Here is a 17,296-nt window from a genome sequence, read left to right as displayed (position 1 = left end):
ATCCCATCAAACAAAATAGACATTGCACATTGCCATTTCTAGAACCACCCAACCACTCCCTCAAAGGTGTCACATTGTTGGAGAGCTCTCCAATTGCAACCAGCCAAACATCCAGTAAGTCTAAGTTGAGGCAATCCTCTACTCACAACTTCATATCCAAGAGCTACTCCAAACATAAACGCACTCCACCATATGCAATGGATGTAGAGAGCATGTATGAAGTCGTAGCTGCGGAGGCAACACATTGACCTCAGCTTTATTGCAGATAGATAACTTCGGCTCGGTTTTACTTGAGATGTGCAGTTTTTTTCATACTACATGCTTCAACCACTACAGGGCTACCTTCTAATTAACCTTTCTTTCATAAGGCTCTTTTATTTAGGTAGCTGGTTTTTTTTCTCTCTCAATGATAAGTGGATTTATTGTATAGCACTTTCGGTCCCATAAACCTTGAATCTTCTGTAAACGTTAATATACCCCTCTCTCTCTCTCTCTCTCTCTCTCAAACTCCTTGACCAGTCACATGCTATGAGTTGAAAATAAAGATGAGATGCGACGAGTTTTTCAAGAACATACCCAAGCCAAGACACATGACATATGATCCCCCCCCCCCCCCACACACACACACAAAGGATGTTATCCACATGCACACACACGGGTAGAGAGAGAGACAGAGAGAGGAGAAGAAGAAGAAGAGGGAGGGGGAGAGGGAGGGGGAGGGCGCACTTATAATCGCCCAAAGACAAAATTTATAGTTGAATAATGCTCTGATTGAAATTGGTCAAGAGTCATAAGTGCTTAATGCAGCTACTACTGATCCTGTAGTCGGAAAGGTAGAGGTCACATCAGGAAGGCTTTGCCAAGCCACATTCGATTTCACTGAAGGATACATCCAAGGGCTTACAGCTTGAATGAAGGTGCTGACTTCTGGAGACAAAATTGCCTCCCAATCCACCTGTGGCACGTACAGCGTTTTATCATACCCATACACCAAAAGCCACATTGCTACTTGTGATGATGTAAGTGGTCAAAACAAACCTGCAAGCCTTCCGGAATGTCGGCGGTGATTTGCATGCCCGCAGCAAGAAACAACCCAAGTAGTGTTATATAGCCGACAGCAGCTGTGCCCCGGGCGAGTGGCATGAAATTATACCTGAAAAAGGAGAAGCTCATTTTCTTAATTACCTAGCGTGCTTAAAAAGCTTTACCAAGGGTGCTTTGCAGACAGATCCATTGCCCTGGGACGGGATTTGACATGAGAGAGATCCCCCCGCCCACGAGGGACCGGCAGGTGAGACCTTCCCTTTCCATGGGCAAGAGTTGCGTCTATAATCGACCAAGCCCACAAAACTGTGGACAAATGTGAAGCCCAATTTTCAGAAAATGAAGTTCAGGCGTGATTAGTCTGTGGCCTATCATCATCAAATTATGACGCCGCCACTGTAGTTATGACATCTGGCAGAACAGCTCCTTGCCCTTTGGCAAGAACAGGACATGACCCAAGACCATGGATTGGATACTTACCAGTAAAATGTCAATTTCAATATGCAATCTCGAACCCTTTCCAAAAGGTTCATGTCAGTTGAGCCATATGCCTCCCAGCAGAAAGTATCACAAAGAGCCTGCAATGACAGTCAGAAACAGACTAGTTTACTTGAAAAATACCAATCTTTAGTAGGTCTTTCAAAAAACTGAGCTGTCTGTTTCATACCTCCCAAGCAACTGACATCTCATGGTCATAGTCAGCCCAACGTGGAGGAGTGCCAGGAGTCCTAATTGAAAAATCAAAGCTGTTCTCCCCCCTGACAATCAAAGATAAAAAAGAAAGAATAAACTGTACATTTAAATACATCACAAATAGGAGACCAATGTGTCATTCAACATGGAGGTGCCACATACATCTTCTGCAAGGTAAGCCGCGTGCCATCCAGTATTTTCCTGCATTTTCAAGGCTAGGTTACATCCTGATTAAAAGAAAGGAGGAGGACGGGGAGAGAGAGAGGGGGGGGGGGGGGGGGGGGGATATTAACGTCTTCAAAAGACCCTAAAAGTCTGTGAGACCGTGACTGATACAATGATACAATATGTATAATGAGCCATGGAAAAAGTAACCAAACAAAAATGAAAAAAAAACTATCACTGTATATACATGTGATATCAGCATATGACCCTGTGTATGAGGTAAAACTAATGGTAATGCCCACCTCAGCCAATATCGATCTGATGGCTAAGAGAATATCAGGCCTCTGTGATGGAAGCATGTCGTGGCGTCGAAGAGCCTCCTGGACACACACGCTCCACGCAGCGTGGGCGCATGTGTGTGTGTGTGTGTGTGAGAGTGAGAGAGAGAGAGAGAGAGTGAGTGAGTGAGAGAGATCTGATATTGGTGGAGAGTTACCCGTCAACAGCCATACTATGACAGGGTGTAACCACCCAGAAATCTTCACCAACGACGTCATAAAGCTGCGCACAGGATTCCGCAGCTTGAATCTGCACATTAAAGAATTTCCAAGCATTCCATTAAGTGCTTTGATGAAACTTCACAGACCTAATAGTGATACAAAGCGACCACAAAAAGCAAGCCAATTATGTAAAAATCAAAGCTTTCCATTTCCAATTTTGCATAAGTCTTTTACAGGCGCACAGCCATAAAATAACAAGAATGCAAGCTTCAATACCACCTGATGCGCCTCAAGAAATTCATTTGCTTCATCATTTGGATTGAATACAGCATAAAATTTTAGCTCATTGTCTTGTTTTGTGTCCGCTATCTGTAGTGTACTCTTGCCTGCGTGCACTTACCGTGCGTGTGCGTCGTTAAGGCATTTCACCCAATTCTGGGATTGTTTATTAATCGGGGATTATTTATGTATTGAGTGCCTAATCAACCTAAAAACTCAGAGCTCCCCCGCTCTCTGTCTGGTGACTGCTTGGCTGCTCTGCATGTGATGTGCTCAGGCTCGCTACCCTGCAGGTATATCCTGGCTGATGTGCCCACTTCAAAAATAGGCACTCAGCCTCTCTACCCGGTCTCTCTCTCTCATGCACCTTGCCCTCCCGCTCCCTCCCTTCTTCTTCGATACTGAGACTCGTCCCCTTTGCTGAGTCCTGCTCATGCATGTTGTGTACATGTTTTCCTCTTGAAAGTGGGCAAGGCTTCTTTTGTTGTTTCCTCTGTGGAAGAGAAGACGTACGAGCACCTATTTGCCGTACCATCACATGGCCTGCACGTGGCCGGTTCTTTAAAGCAAGCATGGCAGTAGGCATATCAATAGAAGTAACATTAGTAACTTGCAATTGAGACCTTCATTGTATTAATTAATGCCCGCGCTGAACAGGCATTAATTAATACATCATAAAAAAACTCTGAATATGCACCATCAAAGAAACAAAAACTTTTATGGAATCAGATTTTGAATCTGCAAACTCTGAATATGAACCATCAAAAAAACAAACTTTTATGGAACCAGATTTTGAATCTGCAATCGTTTGCTCTGTGCGTATATAGCCATGTTGATCATGTTGATTAAGGTGGTGGGTTGGTTTAACATTTGATGTAGTTGAAATTGGAAGCGAATGGAGCATCAAATAGGCGGGAGAGGAGTTCACAAATGATTAGAACATTATGGTGAATTGCAAAGCCCACAACAGTCATACGCTTCAACGTATCTTCGCTTACAAGCCATCTTTACTAATTAATGAATAAGCATTTATAACTCGTTGTATGCCCCTATTTATTCAAGCCATTAAAGCACATTTGTCTATAGCTCAATTTTTTTATAAACTGCATTCGTCATGACATAGCTCGTCGATTTTTTGTCCACCTACATCATCTGCCTATTTCCTTCCCCTAGCTCTCTCTCTCTCTCTCTCTCTCTCCTCGCCTTCTGTGTCTCTTTCTCTCCCTCCCCCCACCCTCGCTGTATCTCATCCCCTTCTCACTCCCTTTACTCGTTCTCTCTCTCACACCTTGCCCTACTACTCCCCCCTCCCCTCCCCTCCCCCTTCCCTTCGCCCTCCTACTCTCCCTTCCTCCTGCCCCTGCTCGCGAGAGAGCAGCACGCGGCACTTGCATGGTCACAGAAAGAGAGAGGAGCTTGACACAAGGCGAGGACAAGATCCAAAGAGAGAGAGACGTCACAAACATGTCTGCCATGCATCAATTGCCGCGTGTTGCTCAAGGTTGTGGGTGACAGTCCTCAGCTCTAAATGACACGCTCAGCTCTTGAGGGGATCAAGGGTGGAGAGAGAAAAAAAGTCAAATCATGGCATATGCGCCGTCGATGGGCATTTTGTAAATTCGGGAAAATTGGTAAATTCGGGTGTAGGACGGCGGACGGCGCCAATAAATGAGAAGGAATAATATATTTTTTGAAGTAAGAGCCCCAAAAGTGAGATGGGTATGTATTAATGACCAATTGTAGTAGGTATGTAAAGTGTGAAGAATTCAGAAGTTAAGCATAAGAAGTTAAGCAAGATACGCTCGCAACTAGTAAATTCGGGCTGTCAAGTAAATTCGGGCTGAGTGATGTGTGTCCTCTTTATTCTTGTATTTTATTGATCCCTCAACTAAATACCTCTTTTCCCTTCTTTATTCCTCTTCTCTTTGTCATTTTTATTACACCCTTGCTCTATCATCACCATGGAGTGGTATGTTCAAATGGATAATGTGGATGATGACTTTCTTATTGAAGAAAGCTCATCTACTAGCTCGAGTGAAGAAGACGATGATGCACACAAACACAAACAAACTGAATGGGTTGATGTCCACGATGAGGATTCCACGTTAGTTAATGTGACCCAACATATATTGTCCAGGTATTTTTCATTTGATAGAGATGCTTGTACTCTAATGGTCACATCACTAAAAGATGATACCTCCATGTCTTTGCATACACTCAAAATGATTGATCATAGAGGAGTTCTTGATCTTAAGAAATGGCGCAAAATAAAAGAGGTATTGTGCTTAAGAGAGGTAGAAAATGGTTCACTTTGTATTTGTCTCAAGTCCAATCCATCCATAAGGGTTGCTTGTATGGAGGATTGGCAAAACATTATTGAGGGTGTGCATTGCATAGATGACGCATCTTGTCATAGAGATCTTGCAAATACACTTGAGGCATTGAGGTCTACATGGTGCATTGGTGCCCGTTGTTATGGAATTCCTGTATCCTTCATCAAGGACTTTGTCAACTCTTGTGGATGTAGCCATCAAAAGAAGACTAAGGTGGTTACTCAATGTAATTTGGATCTTAACAAGCCCCCATCATACATAATAGGTACACTTAAAAGCAATCTAGATTTTCAACTAGAGCAACTAATGATTGAGCACAAAGTGAGATTAGTTATGGTGCGATCTGCAAAGAGACATCATTTGTCAACTCTTGTGATTGACTATATTTGTCATAGAGGTGGAAAGCCTAAGCGTTGTAGTTCACAAAAGAAAAGGATTAGAACATCAAAGAAGTGTGGTTGTCCATTCAAAGTTCAAGTGCAAAGCTTTGATGATAAAGATGAGGTTACTATACACATTCATCCAAATCATGATGGCCATATCCCGGGCAGCAAGAGTGATCTCTATCATTTGCCGGTACACCCATCCGTTGTGGAATGTTGTGCAGAGGATTTGTTTGATATCGGTAGTTCTCGTCATGTTGCACAATTGTCAATATCCAAAGAAAGGTATCAGTTGGAGAGAGCTACCATGCTTGATCAAATCATCTTTCGATTCTTTATGATCCCGAAGGAGGTTCAAATGTTGTCATATAAAAAACGCATCGAAGGTATAATGAGTAAGATGTTTTTTTTGCTATTATCAAAGTGTGTGTTGTTGCAATTTTTATCGAGATCTTTTGTGCAGGTAGGATTCCTAATGATGATTGGACAACCATGTACATTGAGATTGCAATTTTGCAAAAACAACAAAAGGTTGCAAATTTATCTCTTCTTTTTCTACAATACTTTCGTTGTATTGTATTGACATTTGTTATGTTTATAGGTGGTCTACTTTCAACCTTATAATCCAACCGCACAAAATCCAAAAGACAAGCCATTCATTTTAATCATACAAGACAATTGGATGCTGCAAATGGCTAAGCGATTTTCCTCCAACAATTCATGGGCAATTGATAGTACATTCAAAACAAATGTGTTTGGTCTTCTCTTATTTGCAGCAGTACTACCAAACCAACGTGGGCAAGGCATCCCAATATGGTTCATGTTATGCACAACAGATGCAGGGGCACATCATGATGTTATTGCTTTGGAGATGACACTCCGCATTATATTTTCAAGAATGGGAAGCATTCGACCTGCTGCACTCGTCTTTGATAAGTCACAGCAAGAACTTGAAGCATTCTTGAAGGTGATAAATGAAGATCCACATTGTTGGAAAATGCCAGTAGAAGGACCACGCCATCAAATTGCGTGCCACATTATTTTATGTTGGTTCCATGCCAAGAAGGCATGGGTAGAGAATCTCCTTCCACAGGTAGAGGCATCTCTCACTTTCAAAAGATAGTCTAACAATTTAGGCATTCAATGTTCTCTTTTATGTTTGAAAGTTCCGAAGGAATTACGAGGAGAGCTATAGATGGAAATGTCAAACCTTATGCAGTGCCCAAGTGAAGTGGAATTTGATAGTCAATTTCAACAATTACTCAATCGATATTCAAACCATCTCAATGTGGTGCGCTATGTCACAAATGGGTGGTGCGGAAAGTATTGCATGTGGAGATCACGATGGCCAAAATTTGGAAGGTTGTTTCCCCATCGTAACGTTGACACCACAAACTTGATAGAACGATTGTGGCAATATATCAAGTATACTCTATTGGAAGCACGCATCAATCGCTCTATTGTGGACCTAATACATGCACTTGTGGGTGATTCTAAAACTGGAAATCGCATGGGTGGAACCCTTCTCAAATTTTTTATCCAAAAACAAGAAATAGGTATCATGAAAATCATATATCAACAAACGTATACTATTCTTTTTGTGAAATGACATGCATGCTCACAAGTTTAATGCGTGCAGCTGACTCAGGCAGATTTGGACTTCAAGGTTCTTCCCAAAAACGTACTAACAAGTTGCGAGAGGGAGAGGCAATTTTGCAAAGGTATATACTTAACCAATCATGCCTAGTGGTTATCGATGAATTGAGCTTACAATTTAAAATACAAAGCTCAAGTGTCCCAAATCAGTGGTATAATGTTAGCTTACAAGCAAACTACTGTGATTGCCCGGATTGGAGCTCCAAATGCAAGCACCTATATGGTATTCGATTGATAGCTACACGATATTTTCAACACTTAAATGCTCTTCTTCCTATCGTGGATAATGCTTATGAAATGATGGATGGAATGGAAAGTAAGAACACGATCAGTAAGTAGTAAGAACGCGATCTCCCCCCCCCCCCCCCCCCAAAAAAAAAAAACCCAAAGCTTGCCATCCGACAACAACAGTAGATAAAATGTATCCACAGAGTAGGCTTTGCTTATGGGCTCCACAGAGATTTTCCATCTCAACTACAATTGGCAAAATCTTAATCCGTTCTCTTTCTCCGCTCTCCATCTCGACTGTCTCGGTGACTCTCGGAGCGATGATGTCTTGACTTCCGTTTGTCTTCAAAACTCTTTCCAGCATATTCTTCTGGTGTTTCTGATTTGTGTCTACCTCGCATACCTGAGAGGTCAGACCTTCCATTCCTGTTTTGATGCGTACGAACATGGTCATCACCATCTTCATGCCTGCTTCGTGGCCACAGCAAAGAACCGAAAAGCCCAGTGGGCAACTTCAGCATGTTGTCCTTAGTCTCAAGAAAATCATAAATCTCAATCAATTAACGTAAAAGCCTGGAGCAAAGAAGCCATGGAAACTGAACTAATCTCAAGAGATGGGTGGTGTTAAAAAACACCATGAAGAAGCAACAACAGGGAACCCAATTCAACTGCTTGTTAACTTAGCAACTGCATGTAAACTTGGTAACTGCTTATAAACTTGGTAACTGCTTATAAACTGCGCTCCAACTCGTGAGTAGAAGATTCCACCAAATGCACATGTACAGATTCCACCAGATGCACATGTACAAAAAATTCAGCCCGCATTTACAAAAATCCTACAGCCCGAATTTACAGAAATTCCAGAGAGTATATCTAATGTCAAAAGTTCTACAGCCCGAATTTACAAAAATTCCAGATTATGTCCTACAGACCAAATTCATAAGTTATGAAGCCCGAATTCACAAAAAAGTACAAAGCAAATTTACACTTGCCGGAGTTGAAGTTTACGAGATTAAAAGCACTCATTACAAAGCACTCATTACGAGATTAAAAGCACTCATATCCAACATGGAGACATAACATAAGTGTATGTTCTTGATTCCAAAAGAAATTGATACATGATTATTCCAAAAGAAATTGAGACATAAAATAAGTGTATGGGCGTCTAGCTCGGTAGCCACAAAACTATACATCGCTGTCTCCTGCTTGCTACTTGGTGGAATCCGAAGCCTCATGTTGCGTCCATGCTCCAAACTCCATCTTGAGCGCCTCCACAACTGCATGAGAGAACCAACCCGAAGTAAGCTGCAAATTTTAAAGACAATTATCACAAACCATTCTACTCTAAAGTATCATAAGAAACACTACTCCATGATTTACTTACCCACTTCTTTGGTGTGCATTTCTTCACACCACCTTGAATCAGTAGCTTCATCACTAGCATAATATAGTATCCGCAATCCTTGGTATTGGCTTGTCTCGGCATCTAAACAACCAATAAAATTTCCATCCATACATATTCAGAAATCAAAAAAAGTTTCTATGAACTTACAAGAACTCCATACCTCCATTGTTTGAACATGACAATTCTCCAAAATTTATAGCTCTTTTTTAAGTTGTTCATGCGATGTGTACATTGAAAAAAATTGCAAAACTCTGAACACACAAAGCGCCACTATATTATAAATAGAGAATCCATCATGTTATAATGCTAGAGGAGAAGTACACATACCTTGTCAAATTGATCGCTACATTGTTCCCTTGACAAGATATGTGTACTTCTCCTCTAGCATTATAACATGATGGATTCTCTATTTATAATATAGTGGCGCTTTGTGTGTTCAGAGTTCTGCAATTTTTTTCAATGTACACATCGCATGAACAACTTAAAAAAGAGCTACAAATTTTGGAGAATTGTCATGTTCAAACAATGGAGGTATGGAGTTCTTGTAAGTTCATAGAAACTTTTTTTGATTTGTATGCATGGAAATTTTACTGGTTGTTTAGATGCCGAGACAAGCCAATACCAAGGATTGCGGATACTATATTATGCTAGTGATGAAGCTACTGATTCAAGGTGATGTGAAGAAATGCACACCAAAGAAGTGGGTAAGTAAATCATGGAGTTATGTTTCTTATGATACTTTAGAGTAGAATGGTTTGTGATAATTGTCTTTAAAATTTGCAGCTTACTTCGGGTTGGTTCTCTCATGCAATTGTGGAGGCGCTCAAGATGGAGTTTGGAGCATGGGCGCAACATGAGGCTTCGGATTCCACCAAGTAGCAAGCAGGAGACAGCGATGTATAGTTTTGTGGCTACCGAGCTAGACGCCCATACACTTATTTTATGTATCAATTTCTTTTGGAATAATCATGTATCAATTTCTTTTGGAATCAAGAACATACACTTATGTTATGTCTCCATGTTGGATATGAGTGCTTTTAATCTCGTAATGAGTGCTTTGTAATGAGTGCTTTTAATCTCGTAAACTTCAACTCCGGCAAGTGTAAATTTGCTTTGCACTTTTTTGTGAATTCGGGCTTCATAACTTATGAATTTGGTCTGTAGGACATAATCTGGAATTTTTGTAAATTCGGTCTGAAATTTTTGTAAATTTGGGCTGTAGGACTTTTGACATTAGATATACTCTCTGGAATTTTTGTAAATTCGGACTGTAGGATTTTTGTAAATGCGGGCTGAATTTTTTGTACATGTGCATCTGGTGGAATCTTCTACTCACGAGCTGGAGCGCAGTTTATAAGCAGTTACCAAGTTTATAAGCAGTTACCAAGTTTACATGCAGTTGCTAAGTTAACAAGCAGTTGAATTGGGTTCTCTGTTGTTGCTTCTTCATGGTGTTTTTTAACACCATCCACCTCTTGAGATTAGTTCAGTTTCCATGGCTTCTTTGCTCCAGGCTTTTACGTTAATTGATTGAGATTTATGATTTTCTTGAGACTAAGGACAACATGCTGAAGTTGCCCACTGGGCTTTTCGGTTCTTTGCTGTGGCCACGAAGCAGGCGTGAAGATGGTGATGACCATGTTCGTATGCATCAAAACAGGAATGGAAGGTCCGACCTCTCAGGTATGCGAGGTAGACACAAATCGGAAACACCAGAAGAATATGCTGGAAAGAGTTTTGAAGACAAACGGAAGTCAAGACATCATCGCTCCGAGAGTCATCGGGACAGTCAAGATGGAGAGCGGAGAAAGAGAACGGATTAAGATTTTGCCAATTGTAGTTGAGATGGAAAATCTCTGTGGAGCCCATAAGCAAAGCCTGCTCTGTGGATACATTTTATCTACTGTTGTTGTCGGATGGCAAGCTTTGGGTTTTTTTTTTGGGGGGGGGGGGGGGAGATCGCGTTCTTACTACTTACTGATCGCGTTCTTACTTTCCATTCCATCCATCATGAGCATTATCCACGATAGGAAGAAGAGCATTTAAGTGCTGAAAATATCGTGTAGCTATCAATCGAATACCATATAGGTGCTTGCATTCGGAGCTCCAATCCGGGCAATTACAGTAGTTTGCTTGTAAGCTAACATTATACCACTGATTTGGGACACTTGAGCTTTGTATTTAAAATTGTAAGCTCAATTCATTGATAACCACTAGGCATGATTGGTCAAGTATATACCTTTGCAAAATTGCCTCTTCCTCTCGCAACTTGTTAGTATGTTTTTGGGAAGAACCTTGAAGTCCAAATCTGCCTGAGTCAGCTGCACGCATTAAACTTGTGAGCATGCATGTCATTTCACAAAAAGAATAGTATATGTTTGTTGATATATGATTTTCATGATACCTATTTCTTGTTTTTGGATAAAAAATTTGAGAAGGGTTCCACCCATGCGATTTCTAGTTTTAGAATCACCCACAAGTGCATGTATTAGGTCCACAATAGAGCGATTGATGCGTGCTTCCAATAGAGTATACTTGATATATTGCCACAATCGTTCTATCAAGTTTGTGGTGTCAACGTTACGATGGAGAAACAACCTTCCAAATTTTGGCCATCGTGATCTCCACATGCAATACTTTCCGCACCACCCATTTGTGACATAGCGCACCACATTGAGATGGTTTGAATATCGATTGAGTAATTGTTAAAATTGACTATCAAATTCCACTTCACTTGGGCACTGCATAAGGTTTGACATTTCCATATATAGCTCTCCTCGTAATTCCTTCGGAACCTTCAAACATAAAAGAGAACATTGAATGCCTAAATTGTTAGACTATCTTTTGAAAGTGAGAGATGCCTCTACCTATGGAAGGAGATTATCTACCCATGCCTTCTTGGCATGGAACCAACATAAAATAATATGGCAGGCAATTTGATGGCGTGGTCCTTCTACTGGCATTTCCCAACAATGTGGATCTTCATTTATCACCTTCAAGAATGCTTCAAGTTCCTGCTGTGACTTATCAATGACGAGTGCAACAGGTCGAATGCTTCCCATTCTTGAAAATATAATGCGGAGTGTCATCTCCAAAGCAATAACATCATGATGTGTCCCTGCATCTGTTGTGCATAACATGAACCATATTGGGATGCCTTGCGCACGTTGGTTTGGTAGTACTGCTGCAAATAAGGGAAGACCAAACACATTTGTTTTGAATGTGCTATCAATTGCCCATGAATTGTTAGAGGAAAATCGCTTAGCCATTTGCAGCATCCAATTGTCTTGTATGATTAAAATGAATGGTTTGTCTTTTGGATTTTGTGCGGTTGGATTATAAGGTTGAAAGTAGACCACCTATAAACATAACAAATGTCAATACAATACAGCGAAAGTATTGTAGGAAAAGAAGAGATAAATTTGCAACCTTTTGTTGTTTTTGCAAAATTGCAACATCTTACTCATTATACCTTCGATGCGTTTGTGATATGACAACATTTGAACCTCCTTCGGGATCATAAAGAATCGAAAGATGATTTGATCAAGCATGGTAGCTCTCTCCAACTGATACCTTTCTTTGGATATTGACAATTGTGCAACATGACGAGAACTACCGATATCAAACAAATCCTCTGCACAACATTCCACAACGGATGGGTGTACCGGCAAATGATAGAGATCACTCTTGCTGCCCGAGATATGGCCATCATGATTTGGATGAATGTGTATAGTAACCTCATCTTTATCATCAAAGCTTTGCACTTGAACTTTGAATGGACAACCACACTTCTTTGATGTTCTAATCCTTTTCTTTTGTGAACCACAACGCTTAGGCTTTCCACCTCTATGACAAATATAGTCAATCACAAGAGTTGACAAATGATGCCTCTTTGCAGATCGCACCATAACTAATCTCACTTTGTGCTCAATCATTAGTTGCTCTAGTTGAAAATCTAGATTGCTTTTAAGTGTACCTCTTATGTATGATGGGGGCTTGTTAAGATCCAAATTACATTGAGTAACCACCTTAGTCTTCTTTTGATGGCTACATCCAGAAGAGTTGACAAAGTCCTTGATGAAGGATACAGGAATTCCATAACAACGGGTATCAATGCACCATGTAGACCTCAATGCCTCAAGTGTATTTGCAAGATCTCTATGACAAGATGCGCCATCTATGCAATGCACACCCTCAAAAATGTTTTGCCAATCCTCCATACAAGCAACCCTTATGGATGGATTGGACTTGAGACAAATACAAAGTGAACCATTTTCTACCTCTCTTAAGCACAATACCTCTTTTATTTTGCGCCATTTCTTAAGATCAAGAACTCCTCTATGATCAATCATTTTGAGTGTATGCAAAGACATGGAGGTATCATCTTTTAGTGATGTGACCATTAGAGTATAAGCATCTCTATCAAATGAAAAATACCTGGACGATATATGTTGGGTCACATTAACTAACGTGGAATCCTCATCGTGGACATCAACCCATTCAGTTTGTTTGTGTTTGTGTGCATCATCGTCTTCTTCACTCGAGCTAGTAGATGAGCTTTCTTCAATAAGAAAGTCATCATCTACATTATCCATTTGAACATACCACTCCATGGTGATGATAGAGCAAGGGTGTAATAAAAATGACAAAGAGAAGAGGAATAAAGAAGGGAAAAGAGGTATTTAGTTGAGGGATCAATAAAATACAAGAATAAAGAGGACACACATCACTCAGCCCGAATTTACTTGACAGCCCGAATTTACTAGTTGCGAGCGTATCTTGCTTAACTTCTTATGCTTAACTTCTGAATTCTTCACACTTTACATACCTACTACAATTGGTCATTAATACATACCCATCTCACTTTTGGGGCTCTTACTTCAAAAAATATATTATTCCTTCTCATTTATTGGCGCCGTCCGCCGTCCTACACCCGAATTTACCAACTTTCCCGAATTTACCAATTTTCCCGAATTTACAAAATGCCGATCGACAGTCCATATGTCATGATTTGACTTTTTTTCTCTCTTCACCCTTGATCCCCTCAAGAGCTGAGCGTGTCATTTAGAGCTGAGGGGTGACAGTGTCGAGCATAATACAAAGTCAAAATAAGATTTTGGTGGCCTATTCAATGCATTTGCAGTCCCTCAATTGAGCCATTAAAGCACATTTGTCTATAGCTCATCGATTTTTTCTTTTTTGGTTATTATTTTTATCTTTTGCAATCGTGCTCGCTCTCTCTCTCTCTCTCTCTCTCTCAAACATACACACACACAAACAAATATTTTTATCTTTTGCAATCGTGCTCTCTCTCTCTCTCTCTCTCTCTCTCTCTCTCTCTCAAACACACACACACATACAAACAAATATTTAATAAACAATATATACTTTTTTATCTTAAAAATATTTATATATTAGGGAAGATATATATTTTGTATGTTCTTATGTTCCCTCTCTCCTTTCTCGCTTGGTCCCTTCTTCTTATGATTTATTCTTCTTGAAAACATTGGAAAATTACTCTTATGGTCTATATATATATATATATATATATATATATATATATATATATATATATTCATATTCTTATTCTTATGCTTTGTGTGTGTGTGTGTGTGTTTCCCCCCGGCCCTTCCTCCTCTTATTTACAATTTTGTTCTTATTTATCTATCTATCTATTAATTATGTATGTACGTATGCATGTATGTATGTATATATGAAACCTTGAAGTTTTTTAAGCGAGGGACGAAACCTTTCGAAACAAACCCTTGGAATTGTGACTATGGTGTGAGTGTGCGGCTCAGGCCTAGCATTTCTCTAGAGAACAAAATGATCAAGGACGATATACAGTAGGATATTTGTAGTCAATATTTTTAGTCACATTCTGTACTTGGACATTCAGTTGTAAACAATTTCTTTGTACATATACAATACAAAAGATTTAGGGCTATTGTGTGTGTCCTGTGTGTGAGAGAGTTCTGCTGCTCTCTTCTCTCTCTCTATTCTAAAAATGCTAGCACATAGGCACAAGAGAGAGAGAGAGAGTGTTTCAATAGTGGCTATCGAAATTCGTGTGCAAACCTTTTTAATTTGGTATTTGAAACAGGAACATTCATATGAGAGAGAGAGAGGGGGGGGAGCGGGGAGAAGTACTCACAGCTTGCAACCGCTTCAAACTCAAAAATTCAATGGGATTGTTCGATGCATTGTATACACACTTCTTCTCTATCATCAAGTTCTTCAAGATTGTAAATGCCCTGAATAAAATGCACCACACAAAACTTGAGAGACACTCAAATGTAAAATGACTGAACTTGAAAGAAAGAAAGACAGAGATATATATTAACGTCTTCAAAAGGCCCAGAGAGAGTAGGACGATGTAACCATGATGAATGACTGAACCATGGAAAAGAAAAACTGTACGAAACTAGCTAATCTAAAAAGGATCAAAATTTCACCAATTTGGGTAACAGCAATCGGGGAAAAAGGAGCTAGGTCCTACCGAAAAAAGTTTGGATAATATCGCACCACTCGTGCTTGGCCCAACAGCATTGGGGTGTGTGATCCAAATCCGGCATTGAATTCCTTCTCACTGCACAGGTCGTTGTATGAAAGGTTCGTTTTTGCAAAGGATCAAGGAAGAGTAAAGAAAAAATTTACTCTTCGCCATACCTTAATTTGTTCACCCAGACAACCGGATCACAAGGTTCAGAAATCTGCCTCCATTTTACAGCAATTGAGTATACGTCTTGCCAGTTTAAGGTGAGCCTGCCAGTAGAGGACTTGTCCTCATGGCAGCCACATGCCAGTGAGAAATCGCCACTGCTGCTGCTGCTACAAACTCCACCACGGTTATGACTAATCACTCCTATGTTCTCCCTTCTTCTGGCCCGTTTCCCAGCTTTAGCACCACTGGGCTTTTCCTGAGAAGCCCAAGGATCCCGCATTGCTTTCCATGTGTTAAGCACCTTCTGTGCAATCTCCAGAGCAGCAAACCCTGCCATGCGATGCTGCAACAAAGCCAGTTCATTAGAAACATAGGGCGATTGAAAACTAAAACAGGACATTTGGAAAGCATTAAACGTGACATTGTACACAAGAAGTACCTGACGCCTGTTTTCCAAGAAGCCTGGACTTCTGTACTGCATCTTGCAGCCAAGCTGGTCAGCCATCTCCAATAGAGATCTTTTGGCCTTCGATATGACAAAGTCCTGCCCTCTCAGACGACCGCTCTTCAGTGATTCCTTCACAGGTGGCTGGGAGCAAAATGAGGCAATAATCACCGTGGGACGTAGCCTCTTGCACCAAGCTTCCTGTCATATACACAACCCTTCAGCATTCCTCTTAAAGTCCACAGAAAGCACTGAAACCTCAAACAATCCTCGTTCAAATCCCTTGCAATCAATATAAGCATACTTCCATGTATTTGTTCATGTGCACACATGCCCATATACATATCACACAAAATTCACAACCACACAGGCATATAATTAACAAGCTAAAGCCTTCAGGTTATTGAGATATATCAAACTAATTGGCAAGACAGTCTTCACCACCTTTAAGGAAGGATGAAGATCCTGATCTATGTCAAAGAAGCTGAACGGGTAGTTGGCTTTCGAGGCTGTATATAGTGCAAGAACACGCTGCAAAAGGCAAAACAATCAAATTGTCTTGTTCAGAAAAAAATCAAATTCATACTTCATTACTATGTAGTTTTCAGACTTCTATGCTTCTTTTAGCAATTGTTGGATGCTAGTACTCTCAATATACCTGATAAAATGCCAAAAATTGCAGCACGCACTTCTCAATACTGTCTACCTCCATGTCCAAAACAGCATCATAATCTTTTACCTGTATTAGCAAGCAAGAATACTTTTTGTTACAAAAAAGCTAGTATAAACAACACCATGCATTAATTAAAGATGCTACGTTAAACATTTAATATTATCCAACAACTGTTCTTGACATACAGCGTCTGCATACTCCCCAAGTGCATGGCGACAAGATGCTCGTAAGTATTTACATTCCATATTAGCAGGATCTAACCGCAAGCCTGCAGTCAGTTCCTTGACAGCGCCCCTGGTAAACAAGTGAATGATTTGTCAGGACTAGAAGCTATAGCTAGAAGTTTGGTGCACTCTTTTTCCATGCTCAACATGTGGTAACACCTTGTAGGTGGAAGTAGTGCCCACACACACACATGCACACAGACAGCCCCCCTCCCCCCCCCACAAACAACCACATTTTGCATTCAAAAACTAGAACCGCATATCATGCTCAGACTCTTTTCAGCAATGAAGCTTCTTCCTTCTTGAGTTTGCCGAAAGTGGATTACATATGTATTGTGAACAGATGACTAAACCACATCCCAGCTAAAAATAAAAGGCTTCCTTATTGAGAGGAATCTCGCAATAGAGAGGTTTTGAGTCAATGTTACCGACTTACCATCAACTTTAAGGGAACCCTTTGGTGGGTTCCGCCGAACCCTCCTTACTTACGTCTTCTGCTATCTAAATTATTCTTACTTCAAACTTGGTGTTGGAATGAATTAGATAGACAAGCACTACTGGAAGAGGTACTGTTATCGGTTGGTGGAAAGGCTGAAGTTGCCAG

At 40.5% G+C, this 17,296-nt stretch overlaps 1 protein-coding gene and 1 long non-coding RNA gene across 2 annotated transcripts in view; both read right to left on the bottom strand.

The window, feature by feature from the left end:
• Positions 1-748: 748 nt before the first annotated feature.
• Positions 749-17,296, bottom strand: part of SRFR1 (Tetratricopeptide repeat (TPR)-like superfamily protein) — a 59,170-nt gene continuing 42,622 nt past the window's right edge. The window contains exons 12-24 of the mRNA XM_086809454.1: positions 16,654-16,762; positions 16,454-16,534; positions 16,240-16,326; positions 15,790-15,996; positions 15,356-15,693; positions 15,186-15,275; positions 14,841-14,940; positions 2,399-2,490; positions 1,900-1,938; positions 1,712-1,802; positions 1,525-1,622; positions 1,039-1,153; positions 749-955 (exon numbers count right to left, since the gene is read on the bottom strand). Coding sequence (XP_086665580.1) covers positions 782-955; positions 1,039-1,153; positions 1,525-1,622; positions 1,712-1,802; positions 1,900-1,938; positions 2,399-2,490; positions 14,841-14,940; positions 15,186-15,275; positions 15,356-15,693; positions 15,790-15,996; positions 16,240-16,326; positions 16,454-16,534; positions 16,654-16,762 — 1,621 coding nt within the window. The 3' untranslated portion in view covers positions 749-781. The remainder of the gene's footprint in view (positions 956-1,038; positions 1,154-1,524; positions 1,623-1,711; positions 1,803-1,899; positions 1,939-2,398; positions 2,491-14,840; positions 14,941-15,185; positions 15,276-15,355; positions 15,694-15,789; positions 15,997-16,239; positions 16,327-16,453; positions 16,535-16,653; positions 16,763-17,296) is intronic.
• On the bottom strand, positions 8,276-8,767 carry LOC147631120 (uncharacterized). The gene is made up of 2 exons (XR_015267536.1): positions 8,666-8,767; positions 8,276-8,558 (listed from the first exon to the last, which is right to left on the bottom strand). It is a non-coding gene; the product is annotated as an uncharacterized LOC147631120 (long non-coding RNA).

The sequence above is a fragment of the Cibotium barometz genome, chromosome 15 (genome assembly GCF_041138505.1).
Source record: "Cibotium barometz isolate CiBa-2024 chromosome 15, ASM4113850v1, whole genome shotgun sequence".
NCBI lineage: Eukaryota > Viridiplantae > Streptophyta > Polypodiopsida > Cyatheales > Cibotiaceae > Cibotium > Cibotium barometz.
This window is presented reverse-complemented; position numbering and strand designations above follow the sequence as displayed.